The sequence below is a fragment of the Pleurodeles waltl genome, chromosome 3_1 (assembly GCF_031143425.1).
Source record: "Pleurodeles waltl isolate 20211129_DDA chromosome 3_1, aPleWal1.hap1.20221129, whole genome shotgun sequence".
NCBI classification, from domain to species: domain Eukaryota; kingdom Metazoa; phylum Chordata; class Amphibia; order Caudata; family Salamandridae; genus Pleurodeles; species Pleurodeles waltl.
In genome coordinates this window covers 968,206,078-968,227,122 of record NC_090440.1, presented here as the reverse complement: position 1 = coordinate 968,227,122, position 21,045 = coordinate 968,206,078, and the positions used below count along the sequence as shown (strand labels likewise).

General features: G+C 42.5%; 1 protein-coding gene across 1 annotated transcript in view; it reads right to left on the bottom strand.

Moving 5' to 3' along the window:
- The window catches only part of LOC138284834 (uromodulin-like), a 68,320-nt gene that overhangs the window by 27,181 nt on the left and 20,094 nt on the right, over positions 1-21,045 (bottom strand). Inside the window, exons 5-6 of the mRNA XM_069224022.1 lie at positions 17,788-17,948; positions 1,583-1,831 (exon numbers count right to left, since the gene is read on the bottom strand). Of these exons, the coding sequence (XP_069080123.1) occupies positions 1,583-1,831; positions 17,788-17,948 (410 nt within the window). The remainder of the gene's footprint in view (positions 1-1,582; positions 1,832-17,787; positions 17,949-21,045) is intronic.

Sequence of the window (21,045 nt, the reverse complement as noted above, 5' to 3'; positions counted from 1 at the left end):
CAGCCCCCCGGGCACTGCCTGGTTGACCTACAGGCCATTCGGACCCTGGGTCTAGGTATTGTAGGCAATTAGCAACTCTAACTCATCATCTTTTCTTCAGGTTGGCACTCGGTTCTCTGGCACAGGAAGTAGCAATAGCCTCTGTTACCTAATTGCTAAGTGAGATACACACTGTCCCTTTGAATTATTAAGAATGTAACAGTCTACACATATCTACTAACAGTTGAAATAGGGCTGTACGGATTAAAATGTTTTTTAACCTACCCATAGTCTCTTTGAAACACTGATCTTAAGAACATTTCCTGTAGTCAACATATGTCTTTTTACTGTTAGATAACGTCAAGCGTTTTTTAGACCGATATGGTGTGGAAAGAAACCAAAACCTTCACTCTCTGCTCCATTCAAGACAAAAATATCCAGTTAAACTTAAGTGGAACGCCTCCTCATCTATCCTCTGTCATACGCAAGAGCTCAACTATCAGTAGTACAGCAGGTGCAGTGGGACCCGGCACAGGGGTGGGAGGGGCCTTCTGCATCCCAATTAATTCTGCATTTTATATGTGTACTCCTGTTTTCCTTGCTTACATCAGAGCCCATGACACCCAGGCTATACCACTGCTCCCGCAGGAAAATAAATACACACTCGTGCCCAGCCTACCCCCACCCAGACCATCACACCAAATGAGCGACCTAGTGAAGGGGCACGAGGTTATACACCAGAGACTAGAAACAACATACGAATGCCAAACGCACCAACACAACCGGTCCATATCACTGACAATTATGCAGTAGAAACAAAAAAAGGCCAGCCATACCCATATTTCATCTCGGGGGAGGGCCTTACTTCCGTTCTAGCTCATGGATGAAGCACGCAGTTTTCACTCTTTCTTCTGTCTGACAGAGATCACTGTAAACGCACCTATTTGCAAATGTCTCTGAGTGATAAATGGTGTGATGTCTATTGCACCCGTTAATTAGCGGGTGCAATAAAGTTCACCCCATTCTTTTAATTTCGGCAGTTCAAACTTCCCTAAATTGAACATTGGGACATGCCCAGTTCTAGAGGGACATGTGTGTTTTTTATTCAGAAAGCACCGAAATCAGCATGTTGTGCCCCAAAAAGTCGACGTAGGTGATTATCGTCGCATCCGATAAATTCCAAACACCTCAGTGTTGTTGGAGTGATAATTAGCTAATGTGACAGGGGGATCTTGTAATCAGGGCCGTTGTCAGACCAAATATTTGCAGCCCACAAAACACTAATTTGTTCTTATTTGACCAATAGTATTTTCCCTTAATCACAAGTACACAGTAGGAGAAGATGCAAGAAAAAAAAGATCAGCATTCGAAGAAAGGGGTTTGAGCATTGGAACGTTTGCCTTAATTTGTCAACCCTGTTTCGTCAAGAACATAATATATTTGTATCCAATTATTATGATGCATTGAGATAGTTTAACATTTAAAAAAGAAGACCTTTCTAAAGACATCTGGATAGTATTTGTGTTAATGGTCATCTCTTACCCGCAATGGATCGGTATTTGTTTTCTTTTAGGAGCCTTCGGGGACAACCTCTCTTACTTACCCATTAAATATAATATGGTATTGCTGAGAATAGTAGGGGTCATTCACTGTAGTGGCATATAGGTGTGTCACTTTTGCTGACAGTGCTGTTGCATCAAGGTCAGGATATTTCACAGAAATATACAGGGGATCGTCAATGTTCAAAAATGGTGTGGACTCGGTGTAAGCCACTGTGAAGTCGAAATCTGTGTATGCAGCCATTTCCACAGTCATGGTGCCAACAACATCTCCAATATTAGTATCAATGGGCCTGAAAGTGAAAAAAAAACAAGAATTAGGTTTACTTTTTTCTCTGTCCCCTGATTCCCATAGATCAGCCCCCTCCCACCCCCAAAGTCATGGTATTTGTCTAAAACGGTAGTGTCAGCTTTAGATTGAACTTAAAGGGTCTAACATAACAACCCACGTGCTACACCCAGTAAAGTAGTCAAACTCTACACTATATACGTGTCACTACTCGGGAAACAGACGGACCAGTAACCTTGGGACATCGACATCTAATGCTATTTGCCAAGTATGAAAGCTTTCTGTCAGGGGGGCAGGCAAGGACACGAGGGCACTTTTCATCGCTAGGTGGTGCATTGTTGTCAATTTCATAAGCAACTCCACCATAGTGATTGTGTGGTCTGGAAGGGCATTTGCATCTTTACCCAGATGAGAGCTGATAGATGCTCCAAGGGCTAGTGCCCTCATAAATAGAATCCGTTGGAAAGATATCTAGAGTAGACATTCCTTTGAGGAAAGACACTTTTGTATAAATAATACATTATGTTAACGAGAAGAATAAAAAAAATCCACTCTGGCGGGAAACAAACCTTCAAACGATATTGATGATCGCTTACATTTTCCATGCTGTTTGCATAGAGGCACTGACAGTTCCAAGGCAGCAATAACTATTTAATTTGCCTTTCTTTCTTTTCCGATTTTTGGAAAGCTTAATATAAAGTTATAGAAATACATAGCAATGTCAACAGTGACAGCTTTTAAAATATATTTCAATGTGGAGGGAATGGCATAACGAAACTTAGAGGTGCTCCCATGCAAAGGACCTGTATGGGGGGGAGGGGCATCCCCCGGAACACAGTCAGGGTCCTGCTGCTCGTTCACCGTGTGCTGCGCTGAGGTGGCCCCCCTGGAGCTCTGGCGCCCCCCCCCCCCCCACTCCACAGCGGCGGGTGCGGGAGCCTTTGTTACCCCACTGTGTAGAGGTGAAACATTGTGTGATCTATAGTGATCTGATGTATGATAGCATATTTCACAAACCTTAATAGAGTGGATACAAACAGGGACATAAATAATCTAAATGACCATTCATTTTCTTTTTTTTTTTTTTTTAGAAAACTACTACATTACCCCTGTTTGGGTAGTTCTTGCTGTGTATAGTTTTTAGCATGTATATTGTTGACATAGCTAATCTTGCAAATCATTTCATAAAATCCAGAAGTAAGTGTTCTCCTTTCAAAGGAGGTATTCATTTTAATCTGCTTCTAAGTTTCTCGTCTCCTAAGCAATTCAATGATTATTTTTCAAGCATCATGTCTGTGTGTGTCAGCCCATATGCCCATAAAGGGTCCTTTTTATGGGGAGCACAAAGCGCTCTGTACATTCTGTAACCTCTGTTTGGGCTTCAAACCACGCCCATGTCAGGTCAGTCACTTACATTGGCTCCTGGGCTTGCTTTCATTTGTGAAAGGAATGATGTGAAGCCCACCTACACAGCACCGTAAATTGCTAAAAACATGTGAGGATCGATATTTTCAGCATGGTGTCCGGACTACTTTATCTGTTTATTTTCCAGCAGCTCGATTGCGCTGCGTTTTTTTTTTCTTTTAATTTGTGTGGCATGAAAAGTCCGGTTAGGAGTTTACAACGCTAACAGCTTTAACTCGAGCAAATGCAAAAACCGTTGCACTGAAAATGCTTATTTTAGCTTTTTTAACTAAGGACAATGCATTAAATGATCTATTGGTGCAAACCAAGCTCAGATAGTTGGGAGAAGGAACCCTGAAAGTGTGTCTGTCATGTGCTTGGTACTGAATAACATCGAGGGTGAATTGTGTTCTTGGAGTGCTCTTGTTCTTGTGTAGAAAGGAAAACAACTGGGAATGTGACTCGTATTCAAAGCTTCTGAGCTTGGAAGAGAAAGAGAAATATTCTGATATCCCCCGTAAGTATAAAGCCGAGCAGCCGCTGCCCCGAATCCGTGCATTACCGCAGTGCAGGGAGGATGGAGCAGTTTGGGTGAACTGCAGTGTCAAATGATTGGGTTTCTGTGTGGCTGTCTCATCCATTTATTGGATCTGCTGCATTCATTTTATAACTTCCTTTACAAAAATGTTGAGGCAGTTGATTTTTTTTAGGTCTGGTGTTACCACAGCTTTTTGTATTTCCCCAATTGCAAAAATGTATACATTTACTATCAGGCGAGTCAGTCACACTGATTTAATCGGCCTCCGAGAGATGAAAGGCTGAGTAGACCCTGCTGCTCTTCAGGCTGCTCGCGGATCTCTGCAGCAGGTGCACATCTCGCTGAGCTACCTTTCCAGGCCAATGAGTGGCTCTGGCGCCTCTGATGGTTAAAACGGGTCCTGAGAGACATCCTGACTGGCTGACTGCTTCCAGCTTCATGGCAGGCATGTATGCCTCTGCTTTAAAAAATTGCCATTTTCCTATCGATCGGGCCCCAAGTTCCTATGCACAGCACCCAACTTCAGCGAACTGCAGTAACAATGTAATATCAAGCTTTGGCAAAGCCAATAGAGGCGGCTGACGTTTTGAGCCCTGGGTAAAACATTAAAAAAAGCTACAAGAGTGTAAAAACAAAACAACAGCTGCTGTTTTCTGTATACAATGAATATGTGAGGTTGATACATTAAAGTGCGGTGATTTTGGGTACTTTTAGATGTAAGGTAGTCCCTAATGCACTGCAATGGAAGCGGAAAGATACACAAAACTGCCAATAGCCTATATTGAGGAGCAGGAAGACATCCCACGTTGGCAATGAACCTTACAAATGCTTGGTGGGCAAAATATTTGAGCGAAACGTCAAACCTGATTTCGTTTAAGTATTGTCCATTACGTTCTGTCCATTCCTAAAGGCTGAGTAATTGCTGAAACCACAAATCAATGTCATACTAGAAGTCACTGCATTTATGCGATTCAGCGGACTTTTTTCCTCATAGTTACAGATCTGCCACATAATCAATCATCTGCTCAATAATCTGTAGATTTTTACAAAAACAATTGTTTCTCACTCAAACAGATCAAAGTTACTAAAAACGCAGCAAAGTGGGTTCGCACACATGGAAGGCCCTTTGTTAACCAGTCAGCTTTCCGTCCCTTTGTCCAGTATTTGTTGTGGAACTGGCAGTAGTGAGTGCAAGTCTTTGCTGCAGATAGAGGGAGAAGGTAAATGGAATTGCTTTAGTTATATGCAGGGCCAATGGAATTATGTGGCAGAGAGGACGAGATTATGCAGCAGGGTTGACCAATTTATGTGGCATGAAAAGTCCAGTTTTGAATTTACATCACCAATAGCTCTAACTCAAGCAAATGTGAGACCCATTGCATTGTAAATGCTTGTTAAGACTTGTTTATCGTTCTTGTAGACGAAATGCACCATTCAGAGTTCATGCTTTTGGCCCCATCAAATGGGGGTGGCCTGTGTTTAAAAACATTGTTTAAACACTAATTGTATTTGACCTTAAATTGAAATCTCTCCCTTTCTTAGATTCTTGTAATGTCACTCTCTACTCAATAATTCATGTTCCACAGTGCCTAACATGAGTCTGCAGTTTCCAATCAACACTAGCACTCATGACAACTGCCACATGGTGACGCTGTTTGTGTAGTTTTAGGATGAGAAGAACAACAGTTAATTATTACTTCAATATACATTAAAACCAGCTAAGCCCTGACACCCAAGATGTTCTAATAGCTTTGGGGGCCTCAAATAGTCTGAACTGTCATACTGGTAGCAGTGTGATGGTTAGTGGTGTTGGTACTGTCATTTGCAGCTCTGGCACTGGCAATGCGTGGTGCAAGCAGTAGTGGCCTCCTGATAAGGGCCTTGGCACTTTTTTTTTTTTACTAAATAAGCACTGAGTTTCCAGCAAGCCTTTGAGGGAAAAGTCATAAAAGAAAAAAAAATCAATGAAAAGCGCAGAAAACTGTACACTGCATCTAACAGTAGGGCCATACAAATCCAGATGAAGACCTTTTTGCGGGTTCAGAGGGAGAAGCGACTAGACACAATAAATTTAAAAAAGACTTAGGCTTAAAAAAAACTGCCATCCATATGATTCGGCATTGAGAAACTGACCTGAGTGGCAAGAATATTTTAACATGAGGTGCATTTTCAGGGCTGGCTTTAGTGCTGGTGGTGCCTGGTGAGATAATGTTTGTTGGCGCCTCCTAATGAAAACCCTTGCCAGGATTCCCTCCATAGCACTCTTTAACAGTGCCCAAGTCCTCATAGCTACTCTCTCTCAGATACATTTATTGAGTTTTATAGAGTCACTCATACCAGTGTAAGGTGTCAGAGCACTTTACATCACACACACATTACACAACCACAATCAATCATATGTGTGTAAATCAGTGTATAGTAAATGTTACATAACACAGAGGCCTACAAGGTGTAGCAGTCACTTGTCATCCATACTTGTAGGTAGTATAAATTAAGAGTGCTTGGTTTGGAAAAGCAAACTCAGAAGTTAAAACCTGACACTATTGTTAGGGGTTCTCTTTCATAATAAGAATGGATTTATGGATTTCTTACCCAAATGAACCCTTTTGGCAGCATTAGGAAAAAGAAAGACGGGGAAAAATCATAATGCTCTAATCTATACCCTGCAGTTTGAATGCAGCTTTGTGATGACAGTTAATAGCTTACTGTTCTATATTAGGATTTTAACTTAGAAACTGCAGGTAACAAAAGAACTCTCTAATTAAAGCAGTAACCCACTGACCTATTTACATTATTTGCACTTTGTGATATGCACATACACGTTCTTTGTAGCAGGCATATTAACCCTCTGCGTTACCACCCCGCCAGTAGCAGAAACTGCAAATATTTCAGAATGAAAGGATAATAAACAATGATTATTATCCTTTTAGTTGTGAAAGGGGCGGGCCATGGAGGTGACAAGCAGTGAGAGGGAGTGCACAGTTGTGCACTCCCACTCAGAGCACGTGTGTTTGGCCAGCCGGCTTGGGGGCAGCCAAACACACATGTGCAGTGTGCTAGAGAGCATGCACAGGCTCCCAGTCTGCCTGTGAGTGCCCTGGCTGGGTGCTCCCAGCCAATCCTGATGCTGCTCTGAGCAGTGTCAGGATTGGCCGCAGGGCAGGCTAGGAGCCTGTGCCTGCAGCAATGATGGAAAGAGGAACAGAGCAGGTCGGTGCAGGACGGCAGATCACGTATGTTTTTATTTATTTTCTATGTATTTAATGTACCCCTCCACCCCCTGTGTGCCGCACCCGCCCGCCCCACCCCTTGGGTGCGCTGCGAGCCGGGACTGCCCTCTGTGCTACTTAATGATGAGTCAAAACTTCCACTAGACAAAACTCTGATCTCTCCAGGAAGAACACTGATCATCAAGTTACCATTACATTTGAATTGTTTCCTGATAATTGCTGGGGGCAAGGAACGAGGCAGCAGGTGCTATTAAAACCATAATGTACTTGCAAACACGGTGCCCCTCCCCCAGAAGTTAGCGCCCGGTGCAGTGGCACTGGTCGCACCATCCTAAAGCAGGTTCTCTGCATTTCATATATAGATGATATACTAATAAGCACGTTTACATATTTACAACTCGCTTCATAATATAGGAACTCATTCATTTATACCCTCTTCCACCACACTGAATGAATAGAAGTGGTATTTGGGAAGACAAAATTAACAAGCTATTACAGCTACGTGATTAATCTCTTTAAGAGTGATGTCAACAAAATTTCAGAAAATGGAGATAAAACCTAGGTTTTGCTATTTGTTTTGGACTGGTCTACTGATCACAAGGGCCTTCATTACCAGTTTGTCGGAATAGGATGCAGTATTAACCATACATGGTAAACACCACTAACCCCAGGGTGAAGTATGGACTACGTGTGGTAAATACATCCTGTCCCGAGTTTTAAAAGAAAATGGGATATAATATGCTGATTCTTGTTTATCACATATATTCCCCATGTTTAGCTTTTTCAGGGCCTTTTTACCACTGTAAATTTCCGCATGGTTGAGCTGCTGTGATTTATCAGGAGAAAACTGTGAGATTGTGATAATTATCTCACAACTCTAATTCTCATCCCTCTTCAAACGTGTTTGCACATGGATCGAAATTTAGTCCTTAGCTAGTAATGAGGGCCTTAGTAGTTATATCAACACTAACTTAAGACTTAAACCTTACGGTGCTATCTGTTGTCGCTACCCAAAGTCTGTCAAGTCTTTCAATGGGAACATGAGGGAGTGTTCAGCTTACACCAAGTTAAGACATGTGGTCACAAATCTGTCTTTTGTCCATGTCCTTTGTCCTTATCCATGCCTAGAAGGTTCATTGAACTTAATTTTTTCTAACTTATCAGAAGTATTTTCCTATGATTTTAAAAAGTCACTTAACTGAATCATCTTTCGTACAGACTCTAGGGTATCATCAGGTATTACTACTCATTTAAATACCTAGTTATAGGCAAATTCATCATTGCTAGACAATAGATTGATTTTATTGTGCTCAGCTTAATCAAATGGTGCAACGAAGTGTTTGATTACTACTCAATGAAAATGGGCAACTTGGAGTGAAGGGGCAGTTGTGATTTTTTTATTCCACATTCGATTTATATAATTGTTTTGGATTTTGAGGTATTATTTCCACTTTTTTTTTCTTTATGAATATCGTTTTGAGTGACAGCGTATGTTTATTTTGCATTCATTTTTTTAACCAATTTCTCATATCTTTTTCACTAAGAATGGGAGGATAAGGTGCTGCATACAGTATCACTAGACATCAAAAGATGTTTTACTAACCACACACGTGTTAAAATTTGAAACTGTTCAAATAGCTGACAGAGGAATTTCCCAGTCATTTAGTAAGCTTCCCAAAAATGTAAAGAAGGAAAACCAAATTTAATAGTGACTGGTGCCTTTGACACATCATTGCATTAATGGAAACGATTTGGGAAAAACAAGGAATCATTCTTTGGATACTATAAGACATGTATTCTCCATCAGGCGGGGTCTATTATATCTTCAATAGTACTATCTGTGTTGCTCTTTATCCTGTTCCTGAGAAGTTAACAAACGAGTTTATTTAAAGGTTATTTTCAAATGTGATAAACTTATAAATGAAAAACAAGAATAAAGACAAACATTGGCAAAGCCAATCTGCCTCGCCCATGTGTGAGCTATTGCCTTTGTCAATCTGGTGGGGGTGTGTTGGGGGGGCGGGGCTACGTGGATAATGGGATGATTTGAAAAACGCTATAAAGTGGTGAGCGGAGCGCTGGGCACTTTATAGCACTTTTTAGGTTGAGATTGAAAAGATGGGGCATAAGGGGAAGAAGAACGAGGGACAGGATGAAAACAAACTGGAAGGGGGGGGGGATAGGGATAAGTTAGATAAAAAAAGGGACCCGACCAATTTCAGGTCTCCAGAAAGTTCATGCCGCTAGAAATTAAGTCGCTACTACCAACTAGAGTAGGTCAGCTAAAATAGTGTCCACACATCCTGCATAAGCAGGTGTGGAGTGTATGCCAAGGAACACTTCTAAGACTGCTGCACAGTGACAGTGATGCTTGGTGAATCGGAGGCTGCTGCACAGTGACTGTGTCATGAAGGGGTAATCTAAAGCTGCTGCACAGTGGCTTTGTGATGCATAGTGAACCTGAGGCTGCTGCAATGACTATGTACAGTCACTGTGTGGATGCACAAGAGACTGTGTGATGGTAATTTAAAGCAGCATACAGAGGCTGTGATCTGAGATTGCTGCTCAGTGACAATGTAATACAGGGGTCAATGAGGTCTCATAGTGACCGTGTGAGACATGGAGATTTGTGGTCAATGTAGGTTATTCAAAGCTGATCTGTGGATACTCACACTGACTTTAGTGCTGTAATACAGTGAGTTGTCACACAGAAGTGAACTGAACGAAGTCTGGGACATGAGTAATTGAATCTGCAAGTACGATAAAAGTGCTGTTCACTGTGAAATAAGTGTATGCAGACATAACTAGCGGTGGAGTACTTGCAGGCGTTCGGTGGGTAAATGCACTTGGAGGCGTGCATTAAAGGTGTCCTTAACATTTGGTTTGTGGTACATATGGGACTCTTGCTGGTAGGTTTTGACCTAGAAGCCCAACTCTTGAGGCCTTGTGATGCCTTCCTCGGAGTGGAGGTGGGGGGGGATTAGGGGGGTGCTATTGCCACTGATTGCAAGGGGAGAGCAGTACACATGGGGCAGCATGCAGCTTCACGCCAGAGGCCAGCACGCAGGGAATACCGATGTCTGGGGACTGTAAACACTGAGGCCCGTATTTATACTTTTTTTAGCGCCGCATTTGTGCCGCTTTTTGACGCAAAACGGCGCAAACCTACAAAATACAATGGCATTTTGAAAGTTTGCACCGTTTTTGCGTCAAAAAACTATAGTATAAATACGGGCCTGAGAGTGCGAAGGAGCACACACGGGGGTTCCTGCGGTCTGTCTGAGCTCTGTGCAGACATGGCTCCCAGTGAGTTATCAGTGTAGGTAAAATAGAATACAGAGTATGGGGCAGGATAAAATAGATACCTGTTGGGGGGGGGGTTGGAATACAGTGGATGGCAAGATCAGTTCCATGGGGGGAACAAACGGGGGCTGTCTTGTCAGAGACTGGAACACACCGACTGCCTGTTTTAGAATTGTGGGGCAGAAAACAGGGGATGCTGGGGTAAAAGATGTGGAGCAGTACACAGGAGGAACTGGAGCTTGGGCTCTGTTCAGGCACGGGCTTCTTGTCCCAGATGTGGGGTAGCAAGCAGTGGCTGCCTCCAGGAGTGGTGTAGGACAGCACCTGGGGCCTGCATGTCTTGGGGGATAGCAAACAGTGGCTGCCTCGAAGAGAGGTGTAGGGCAGTACACAGGGCCTGCATGTGTCACGGAGCAGCACACAGTGGCTGCCTCTGTCAGTGCTAGGGACACCACACAGTGGCTGCCCCTGTTTGGTGTGTGAGGCTGCCTGTGTCACTACTGGGGGCACCAGAAAGAGGCTAACGGGGTCAGCGGTGCGGGCAGCACACAGCACTGCCGGGGATTGCACTCTATGCATGCAGAGGTGGAGCAACACACTGGAGCTGCTGGGGTCCTTTGGAGGACATGGAAGGCAAAAGCAGCCCAGCTGCGGTCCCTATGTGGCAGGTAGAGAGCAGCAGCAGGCAGAGCCCCGGTCTGCAGTTCATGGTCCAAGTTGCAGCCTCACAGACTGTGCACACAGCACAGGCAAAAAAAGCAATTGGGCAAAAGGGGAAATATGCAGTACAACAGGAAGAAATGGGACACTAAAAAGATAAACAAGCCTACACCAAGACTGGAACCCCTCCGACCTCAGTAATGGGTGAACAATCACAGCCAAGGGCAAGTTGTGCGGGCACAGATTAAAATGGCTTTACCCATGTCTGTCAATTGCTTTACTCCTTTGCTTTTACAAAGTGGAAGCTCCGATCCTAAGGTCCTATGAGTAAAAATGCACACCTACCTCCAGGTGACACAGAATCATGCTAATGGTTACACCCCGCAGCCTACGTCCATTAATAAACATCTACGAAACAAAAGCCCTGCCCCCAAACAAAGGAGTCATCCATTCCAAGCACTCTGTGTATGTGTGTTTTAAGTTAGCTCAAACTGCACATGCATTGAGGGCTGCTGGCTTTTTGTCAAGCAATTTTAGGCAATGATAGGGCAGATCTGATAAAAAACAGGATTTAAAGCCGGAGAGAGGAAGAGGCAGCTACAATCCATGGAGAGGGAGCGAACAGCAGTACCAGGGGTGCCAGGGAGAGCAGAGAAAGGAGAGCAAGCAGTTCCAGAACAGGGCAGAGGAACTGGGGCGGCTGGTGAATCGACCATCATGCTGTGTGAAGTGCTGTTCAGAATTAAAACATTAGTTCATAAGCAGAAAGTAAAATAGAAAATAGCAGAAGTCGACAAGTCCTGGGGCGAGACTCCAGGGGAGTGAGCAATTTGCAAAAACGAGGGACCAGAAAGACAAATTACCCACTGGGAAGCCGGACATTTTACAAGACAACCTACTAGAGAAATTAAAAGCAATGGGAGGAGTGAAAGCCCACTAAGTAGATACAACAGATCATCCTGACAGCGCAAGCGCTGTCTAACCTCAACCTAAAAAACAATGACTTAAAACAACTAGAGATATAAAAGAATTTCTGAAGCAAGACTAACAACTAAAATAAATTTAAAAGACTAAAATATCTGCTATTGATAAAACCAGAGCTATCATTGGGTTCTCATTACAAATGGCGGAATTTCATTTGACGTACTTACTCCAAGTGAAATTCCACCAGTTGCAATTGGATATGCAGACACTAGATCTTGTAGATGCTGTGGGAAGAAACACAGGCTGACCCCTTGCTTACCCAAAGGCTTAGAATTGGGTAAGAGGGCAAAAGGTGAACTCTGAAAACATGGAGATTTGTAGAGACCTGCTCATTGGAGATTGGGGCTGAGATTGCAGAGACCTGTTCTTAAGAGAATGGGGCTGAGGGACAATAGTCGGGTTTTCCAGGTCAATTAGACTGCAGTAGGACCACATCCCTGGTAACTTGAGTAGGTGGGTGGTAGTAGCAATTTACCTTGTCACTTCTTAGTTGCATTGATCCTGCTTGCTTACTTCAGTCAGAGTTTTACCTTTTTCCCTCATATTTCCTTTTATTGTTCCTTTGTATGCCTCCGAAAACCTACACCCATTACCTTATACAAGCTGTGTAATAGTCAACATTACTACCATCTCTTAGCATCTCCTAGAGCTCTCAAGCACTGGGAAGGTAACTCAGTGCTTCCTGGGTTTGTTATCGGTTTTCCCTCATGGTGATCAGGTAAGAGAAAATTAGTTGGGGATTGTTACATTTTAGTATATTGGGACCACTACTATTTATTGCCATTTGCCTTTGTTGTCATCATCAGACTTGCTGTGAGAGTAAAATGCGTGCCTCCTTTAAGACTTCCCAGAGACAGCGTGCAAGTCCGAGTTTTAAAACATTTAAAACTAGTGGGAGACATGAAATCTACTCCAACGTGTTTTTTTCAGTCTTTCCCAATTTCCATTTTTCACTTTTGTGAATTAGTAGGTTGGAAATTCTTAATCTTCTCCCTACTCTTCATGTTTCATGGAGAGTGGTAGAAGAGCATTGGCATTACTTCCTGCCACATGGCAATGTTTAATTTTTGTAGAGGCTTGGTGCGGTTCAAAATGAGAACTGTATAAGGAGACCCTAGAACCCCTTCCACATGCTTTTAGCTCACTTGCTGGCAGTCCCAAGCTCTCCCATGGCTATTGCCACACTGGAAAATTGTTAGGCTATCAGGTAATGTAAGCTCACTTCTAGAGGTCTAGCTGTCAGGGCAACAGCAGCCCTAGCAATACAATGTTCCATTTTATACAAAGACGAGAACTCCCTTCCTTGTTCACGAGGAACTTGGAAATGGATCAAAATGGGGTGGTATGGATCCCATTTTGATGTCTCGATATCCAGGAATGCAGCCTTGGTTACTCACTGCGATGCAGGGATATTTTGATGCCCAGGGACAACGCATTGAAAATCTGTGATACAGTGGTAAGAAGGAGCAGGCTTTGCGTTGATTTTCTGATGCACAGGGATTTATTTTCTCTTGGGTGAAGTCTTTGTGGCCCTGAGACTTCCGAATAGGAGGCAAGCTCAATCCAAGCCCTTGGAGAGCACTTGTGGAGAAGGCAGAGTCCTTCCAGCATAGTCAGAGGCCAGCAGGCAGCAAGACAACAATCAGGGCAGCAGTCCTTCTCAGCAAAGCAGTCCAGATGAGTTATTTGGACAGCCAGGCAGTCCAGGTGTAGATCCAGAAGTGTCTGATTTGGTGGGATCAGAGACTGAGTATATATACCCAAAATGTATTTGAAGTGGTGGAAACCTCAAAGAGTGGTTTTAAAGTACACAAGTTCCCCTTTCAGCCCTGTTCTGTCTGCCAGGATCCCTAGGGGTGGTATCAGTCTTTTGAAGTGTAAGAGAGAGACCCTCCCCTCTTCCTGTACAGGGAGACCCATTCATTATGCAGATGAATGCAGATGTGACTGAGTGTCCTATGTTTATGGTTGTCTAGGTGGAATGCACAAGGGGAGCTGTCACTAGACATGGATTGGAGACGGGATGTACGGCACGGATGGCAGTAAGTGCAGAGGAATGCCCACTTTCTAAAAGTGGCATTTATAAATTAGTAATATTAAAATCATCTTCATCAGTAAGCAGGATATGCTATTACCATTCAGGCCATACTAAATATGACACGGCTGCTCCTTCCAGATCAGAATCTTCCACTTAAAAGTATATGAGGGCAGTTCTAATTCTAGTCTATGAGAGGAGCAGTCCTCACAGTAGTGTAAAACTAATTTGTGAGTTTTTCACTAACACATAAGCACCTGTCCTGCCCTTTATTTACAGATCACCCTGCTCTATGAGTTACCTAGGGCATACCTTAGGGGTGACATATGTAGAAAAACGGGAGTTTAAGGCTTGGCAAGTAGTTTTAAATGCCAAGTCAAGGTGGCATTGAAACTGCACACAAAGGCCTTGCAATGGCTGGCCTAAGACATGGTTAAGACATGGTTAAGGGGCTACGTATGTGGTTGACACAATCAGTGCTGCAGGCCCACTAGTAGCATTTCATTTACAGGCCCTGGACACATGTAGTGCACTTTACTAGGGACATACAGGAAAATTAAATATGCTAATTGGGTAGGAGCCAATGTTACCATGTTTAGGGGAGACAGCACATGCACTTTAGCACTGGTCAGCAGTGGTAAAGTGCACAGAGTCCAAAAACCAGAAAAAACAGTGACGGAAAAATGGAGGGAGCCAGGCAAAATGTTGGGGGATGACTACCCTAAGGCCGTCAGGTCTAACAAGAATCTAAAAAATAATTACTCCTTATTACAATTTCCTTTTGTGACCAGAGGCAACTTTTGGAAGAATCTAACAAGCACAAACAACTCCTAGATGATCATAAGAAATTGAAGCATTTTATTGTTTTGGGATTTACTTTTAATGAGGCAAAATGAATACTTGGACAGACACCCCTTCTAGATTGCTGAATAGTTCCACTATCCACAGCATAATGGCACCATCTAATTCTCTACTCCTGGGTAAAGTGCAATTGTGTCTCCCTCTATTCTTCTATTAACTCTAAAACGTTAAAGGAGAACCTATAGAAAAATCTTTGCTTACCAGCATAAATGAGAATAGATCCCATATGTACTGAAGCTCAAGATTGCATATTTTTTAGACCAACAAAGGAATGTTGTCCTGAATACACAAGTAGGAAGTTTATTGTGTTGGTGTTGTGATAGCACTTCAGTAGTATTTAATGCAGTAACTTTGCTAGATCCCAGGGAAAAGGCACTAATCACTCTATTAGTTTCCTCCTGTTTGAAATATGCCCAGTAGGTCTGGGCGGAACTCGTTCAATTTCGTTCTGTGGAATTATGTGGAGCTACATAAAAACTCAGAGTGATGCTGCTGAGTTCTACCATTCCATAAATATGGTGCCCGGCTGGTGCAGAGAAATGGTGCAAGCCGGTGCTAAACTTTTTGGTGCAAAACTGAGTTAGTGCATTTTTTAGCAAAAACTATAAATAAGGGCCAATATTTTGTACATTTGTGCCATTTTTGTGTCAAATAATTATGTTAATGCGGCGCAAAAAAAGTATAAATCAGGGCCTCTAGCACCAAAGTATAAATATGGAATTAGATTTGCACTGAATTAGAGTTAAAGAAATGACACTACTTCGGTGCAAACAGAGTATAAATATGCCGCAGAGTATAAATATGCCCCTAAATATGGCGTTTAGGCCATAGAGCCATTTTTTGCACGGGAACGCCTAGCTTGCATCTCGTTAAGGCAAGGTAGGTCTCCACTTTAAAAAAATTACTTTATCTCCATAAATTTGGCACTAGAGGGGTCTAGGACCAAAGTATAAATATGGAGTTAGTTTTGCACTGAATGAGAGTAAAAATAAATGACACTAATTTGGTGCAAACAGAGCATAAATATGCCCCTAAGGGCCTGTTTTGCCGTGCAGTGTATGGTTTGTCCTCCATCCCAGTGATGACGTAAAATACTCTGTTACCTTTGACAGAGTCCTATTTAGGGATGTCAGCCGGCCGTGAGTACATCTTTAGTCACTGGCAGGAACAACCTCCACAATGGTTGCTGTTGCTGTCAATGTGTTAAAAGTTTGACTGACGAAGCTGTCAAAATGACAGATTTTTGTCAGACTTTTAACATGTTTTTTGTTTTGCAAAAACAAACTTCCGAAGAGGAAAACTAAAAATGAATGACCCCTCCCCACATCATGGGAGTTGCCTTCCATGGTGTGGGGGTCATTAAAAATTTTTGACTGTCCCCTACTGCTGGGTTTTACCTGGTGATAACATTCAGTGAAACTGGCCAATCAACCACTGACTCTAAATCAAACGAGATGTCTGACTGCCAAAACTCTGGCGTCTCGTACTCCTTTGGGCTGTAGGAGCACTAAGTGAAAACTGAGCCGGTGCAGGCTCCGTCTTTGTGATGCTGACAGTCCAACTGCCTGTAAAGCAGGCAGTCCCAGAGTTTCACAGAGAGGGTACACCATTGCAGTTGCGATAGAGGCTAACAACCTTCATTATTTAAATTCCTTTGCTATATGATGATCACGTGTTGTGGATTATACAAAAAGATAGCACATTATAGTCAGACTGAAGGCCTTTTTGCTGCAACATTAACAGCCCACACATAGTACTGTAGCAATATCACCGTTAAATATTAAGATCAAAACAGACTAAGGGTCTTAATTTACTGCCTAATTCAGGAACCTTTTAAATCAGTTGTTAGGAATTCAAATTTTAGCAGTGGAACCATATTCCAGTTCTTCCACCAACAGTTAATCTGAAAATGGATCTACCCATATCACAACTACAAAGTTTGTCTACATTTAATTTCTTTTTTCACATGACATAAATCCACTTTGCTGTTTCAATGTGCATCACAATCAGAATCTATATATCTCCCTTTTTTCTCTACCATAGTTGAAAAAGATACAGAATGTTCAAGAACAACATTTGCAGAAGAAACACATGATTACACGAAAATGCTAATCAACACTGTTGAATTGTCATGTTGCTTAATAATGTGCTACAGCATCTCTGCGTCACAAACAGGGCTATGCTGTGACAAAATCTTGCCATAAAGAGAACATGACTCTCACTGAATCTATCACTCAGGCCATGTACAACACAGTGACTAGAGTTATCATTGAGTCTCCGACCCTCACCAAGGCATAGATTATCGATGAGATCATAGTTATGGGTTAGACAAAGGAATGCTCACTGAGACTATCACAGAGACCAGCAAATATTAAGAACTCCAGCATTCGTGAGACCCAGGAAATTAGTACAAATCGGAAACTGTCACTGAACCCGCAGCTATTACTAAGTCCAGGTTAATTTGCAAGACAAGGAATATGACTAACAACATTATCTATTGCTGTTTTCAGGGCTGTAACTAAAGTTATGGCTATCACTTTGAGCACAAGCTAGTACAAAGGCCAAGGCTATCAATAAAGCCAACAATGATCACTTATATCAGACATATTACTGAGAACTTTTTTGTGAGGCACTCCATTGCATGCACTGAGTGACTACTCGATTCTCTTGGCCACCAAGTGTGGTCCTCAGTCTTACATTTATGGAGTGGCTGGCCAGAGAGACATTCAAGGGATTGGCTCAAGCTACCAACAAGAGAGTTACTCAAGATATCACACTCACTGAGTGGCTGCACAGAGGAGTACTCACCTTATCATATGCGCTAATTGATATTTCGAAAGTAACTCACTCTTTCAGACCCATTCAGTGACCACCTAGAGATATATTCTCAAAATTACATTCACTTCACTGAGTGATCACTCTGACAAATCCAGACTGGTACTCACTTCAGAAATGTATATATTCCTAATTCTAAAGCAGCCTTCCTTTGAAGATGATAAGAGCAGGAAAAATTAAAGCTGACATCATTCCTTGCAAGAATTCCATTGGAATAAATCCTCCCCGGGATGGTGACATTATTGGTATATATCAGAAAGGAATCATTCATCTGTAAGGGAAGAAAACGAAACAGCATGCATCAGACATCAAACATAATGCTTTCAGTGAGAATTTGCACTGCCTTGTACCCTATTTGTACTCAGCATATAAGTGAGTGTTTGATAGAGACCTATCGTGAGCCTTCACTAACTATAACCCTGGAAAATCTCATTAGTTCCCTTCCTTGAATATAACAAATATGGTCCAAGACATTTATTTCATTTTCACATAGCAAACAGACCCGAGGGCAACAGCATACTGCACAAGCAACCACATTTATATGGAACACTTATTTAAATCACAGGAATTACAAACAGTGTAGAACAATAAACAATAGAAAGAAGAAGAGCACAGCTGATCAATGAGAATAGAACACAAGGTAACAATAGGTACAGGAGGATCCAAGAGAACATTCACAAGGTGGGTGGAAGATGTTGTAGGAAAGCTAAGGATCTGTAGGGGAACAAGGTACAGATATAAAAACTAAGAGAAGTGAGTATCTCATAAGATGTGGTAAGGCATCAGGGATGATAGATTGAGAAGAGAGCAATGAAAGGACAGAAAAAATTAAATCGGGAAAAGGGATATATATAGCTATAATTAAGATTAGGAAAAAGCAGAAAAACACTTTTTTTTACTGGATTAAGAGATTCGATTAGTTGATACGTTGATTTGGTTCAGTGGGTTTTGAGACTCTTTTGGAAGCTCATCAGGTGTTAAGAATTTTGCAGAAGGACAGGCAAAGGGTGTCAAAGAGTTTAAAGTAAAGCTGTGACTCAAGCATTCTTGGGAGCTGCCCTAAAGAAAGCTAGATGCAGCTTTACTTGTTCTGAATATTTTAGTGTCATGCTCGAAATTTCCAAGACTCCTTAGTTTTACATTTTAACATGGGGTCTGAATGGCATCTGAGCTCATCCTATTGTTATAAGTGAACTACTTTGTACGTGAGGCAGGCCAAACTAAATTTTATCCTGACTGATAGGGAGCAAACTTTTAAGGACAGGTATTGAATAGTCATATTTTCTGGTGCCCCTGTTGAGAATAGCACTATCAAATGGAGGATTGCTTTTAAAGGAGGTAGTGGGTTTGGAAGTATCTTGCCAGAACAAGGTTCTCATGGTCAAGAGATGTTGGAACAAATTGTACTACATTGTGAAATCCATTTGAATCAACACACATTTAATTTTTCATGGTTTTAACTTTCTTGGTTGTGAGTTCAGTATATGCTATCAGGGATAAGTGGGGTGAATCCATAAACCTCAATATTTCATTGATTTGGTTAGAGATAGAGTAACATTGGCAAAGCTCTTTAAAGTGAAGCCAACAAATCAAAATTAACTCATTTTTCTGGATTTAGGGTCCAATTTATAGTTTGGAAGAGAAGGTATTCTGTCACAATAATGGCGACGGAGTACCCTCTTCGCCAAACTGAAGGTTTGTCTGCACTTTTTAATGTCAGGCAGATCTTCAGTATGTCGATGACATAGACCACTTGGTCTCTGCCGCTGACATACACTTCCAGCGGCCTGACAGAATAAGGGCCGTCAGAGGGTTGGCTATTTATTCGCTATGTAGAGTGGGCTGACAAATGGCCTGTTTCCACTGTCCATCATCGCCTGGTAAACCTTAGCAGTAAGGGACAGTGAAAACTGTAAAATGACCCCCATGTTGAGGGGTGGGTCATCTTTTTTTAAATTTTCAAAAATAAAATCGGTCTTTACACCTTTATGACAGATCCACCTCCAGGTGCATATGGCAACAAACACCAACTACACAGCCCATGGATGGAGCTTAGTCAAAATACTTTTCACTTTGCCTTTTCCTAAAGTTCAAAGGCACCTGGCAGAATTTTCTAATGAAGGAGGGGAATGCAGAGTATGTGGCCATCAAACTCCACTCCACCCAATTCCACTGTAGTTGTGGGATTGCTCGAAAATTGAGAAGGGGATTATGTGGAACTCGAAACTGATCAATGCAGGATCAGTTTACTTCACATGAACACAGTTCCAATTAGTGATCCAATTGTGACTCTAATTTTCCAATTTTCTAGCCAGGCACCTAGACCTAATCCTATTCCCAAGGATCGTTACAAGACTGACGTTGCTCAATGAGACACAATCCATTTAAGTGGTGTTGGAAATGGCAAGTTTAACTGAGGCGAGGCCCTCGCCAGGCAGAACCTACCACTCCCGTCAGGAGTGGGTGATAACACTAACTGTAAAACCTGCTCTCACCCTTGAGTAGCTCGGCACTGAGTAGTCAGGCTTATCACTGGGACAATGTGTAAAGCATTGGCACAGCACTCTTACACAACAATTACACTCAGCATCACAAAAGAGACTTCACATGTGTATGTAAAGAAGATTTGTATTCAACACATACATTAGCTAACACAACATGTACATCATGTAATTCTGGGCATAAATTACATTAGGATTTATCACTAGCTGTACAGGGCCCAACCATGTTAAAATGACATCAGCAATATGTAGACTTGGGAAAAATCCTCCCTTCCCTTCAAACACCCTCATGAGATGCAAAACATTGTCCGCACGTGACCCACCGTAGCAGTGATTCCCTTTCAATACCACACAGTTATAGGATGCACCCCAGTTCACAATGATAACAGCAATGTGTACACAAAGATAATTACTTCACTTTTAAATAGCCCAGAGGCCTTGGCTGCACAGGTAAAAAACAATGTCAAACGTGATAATGTTTTGGCAAGGAAACAATGTGTAGGGCCACACCACCGTGCGGTGCAGTAACTCACAGGCAGTCTCTCCCACACACTCACTCCACATCGCTATGTGGTGCCACAGATATCAGGCAGGGTCGTATAGCACACACTCGCTCACACTCTCTCCCAACACCCTAATGTGGTGCACTTGTATCCAGCAGGTCATTTTTTTGCTGTACTTGCAGACCCAGTGGACCCAAACCCTCCTCCACCCTTCAACCATCCCCTTCTACCCTGCCCCCAGGGGCCAGAGATAAAAGAGAATTTCCCCCGGCTGCTAAACCTATCACGGCCAGAGTCAGAGTTATTCTGGGTCCTGGCTGAAGGATCGGGGAGGATAAAATAGATAACAGGCTGACCAGGCAGC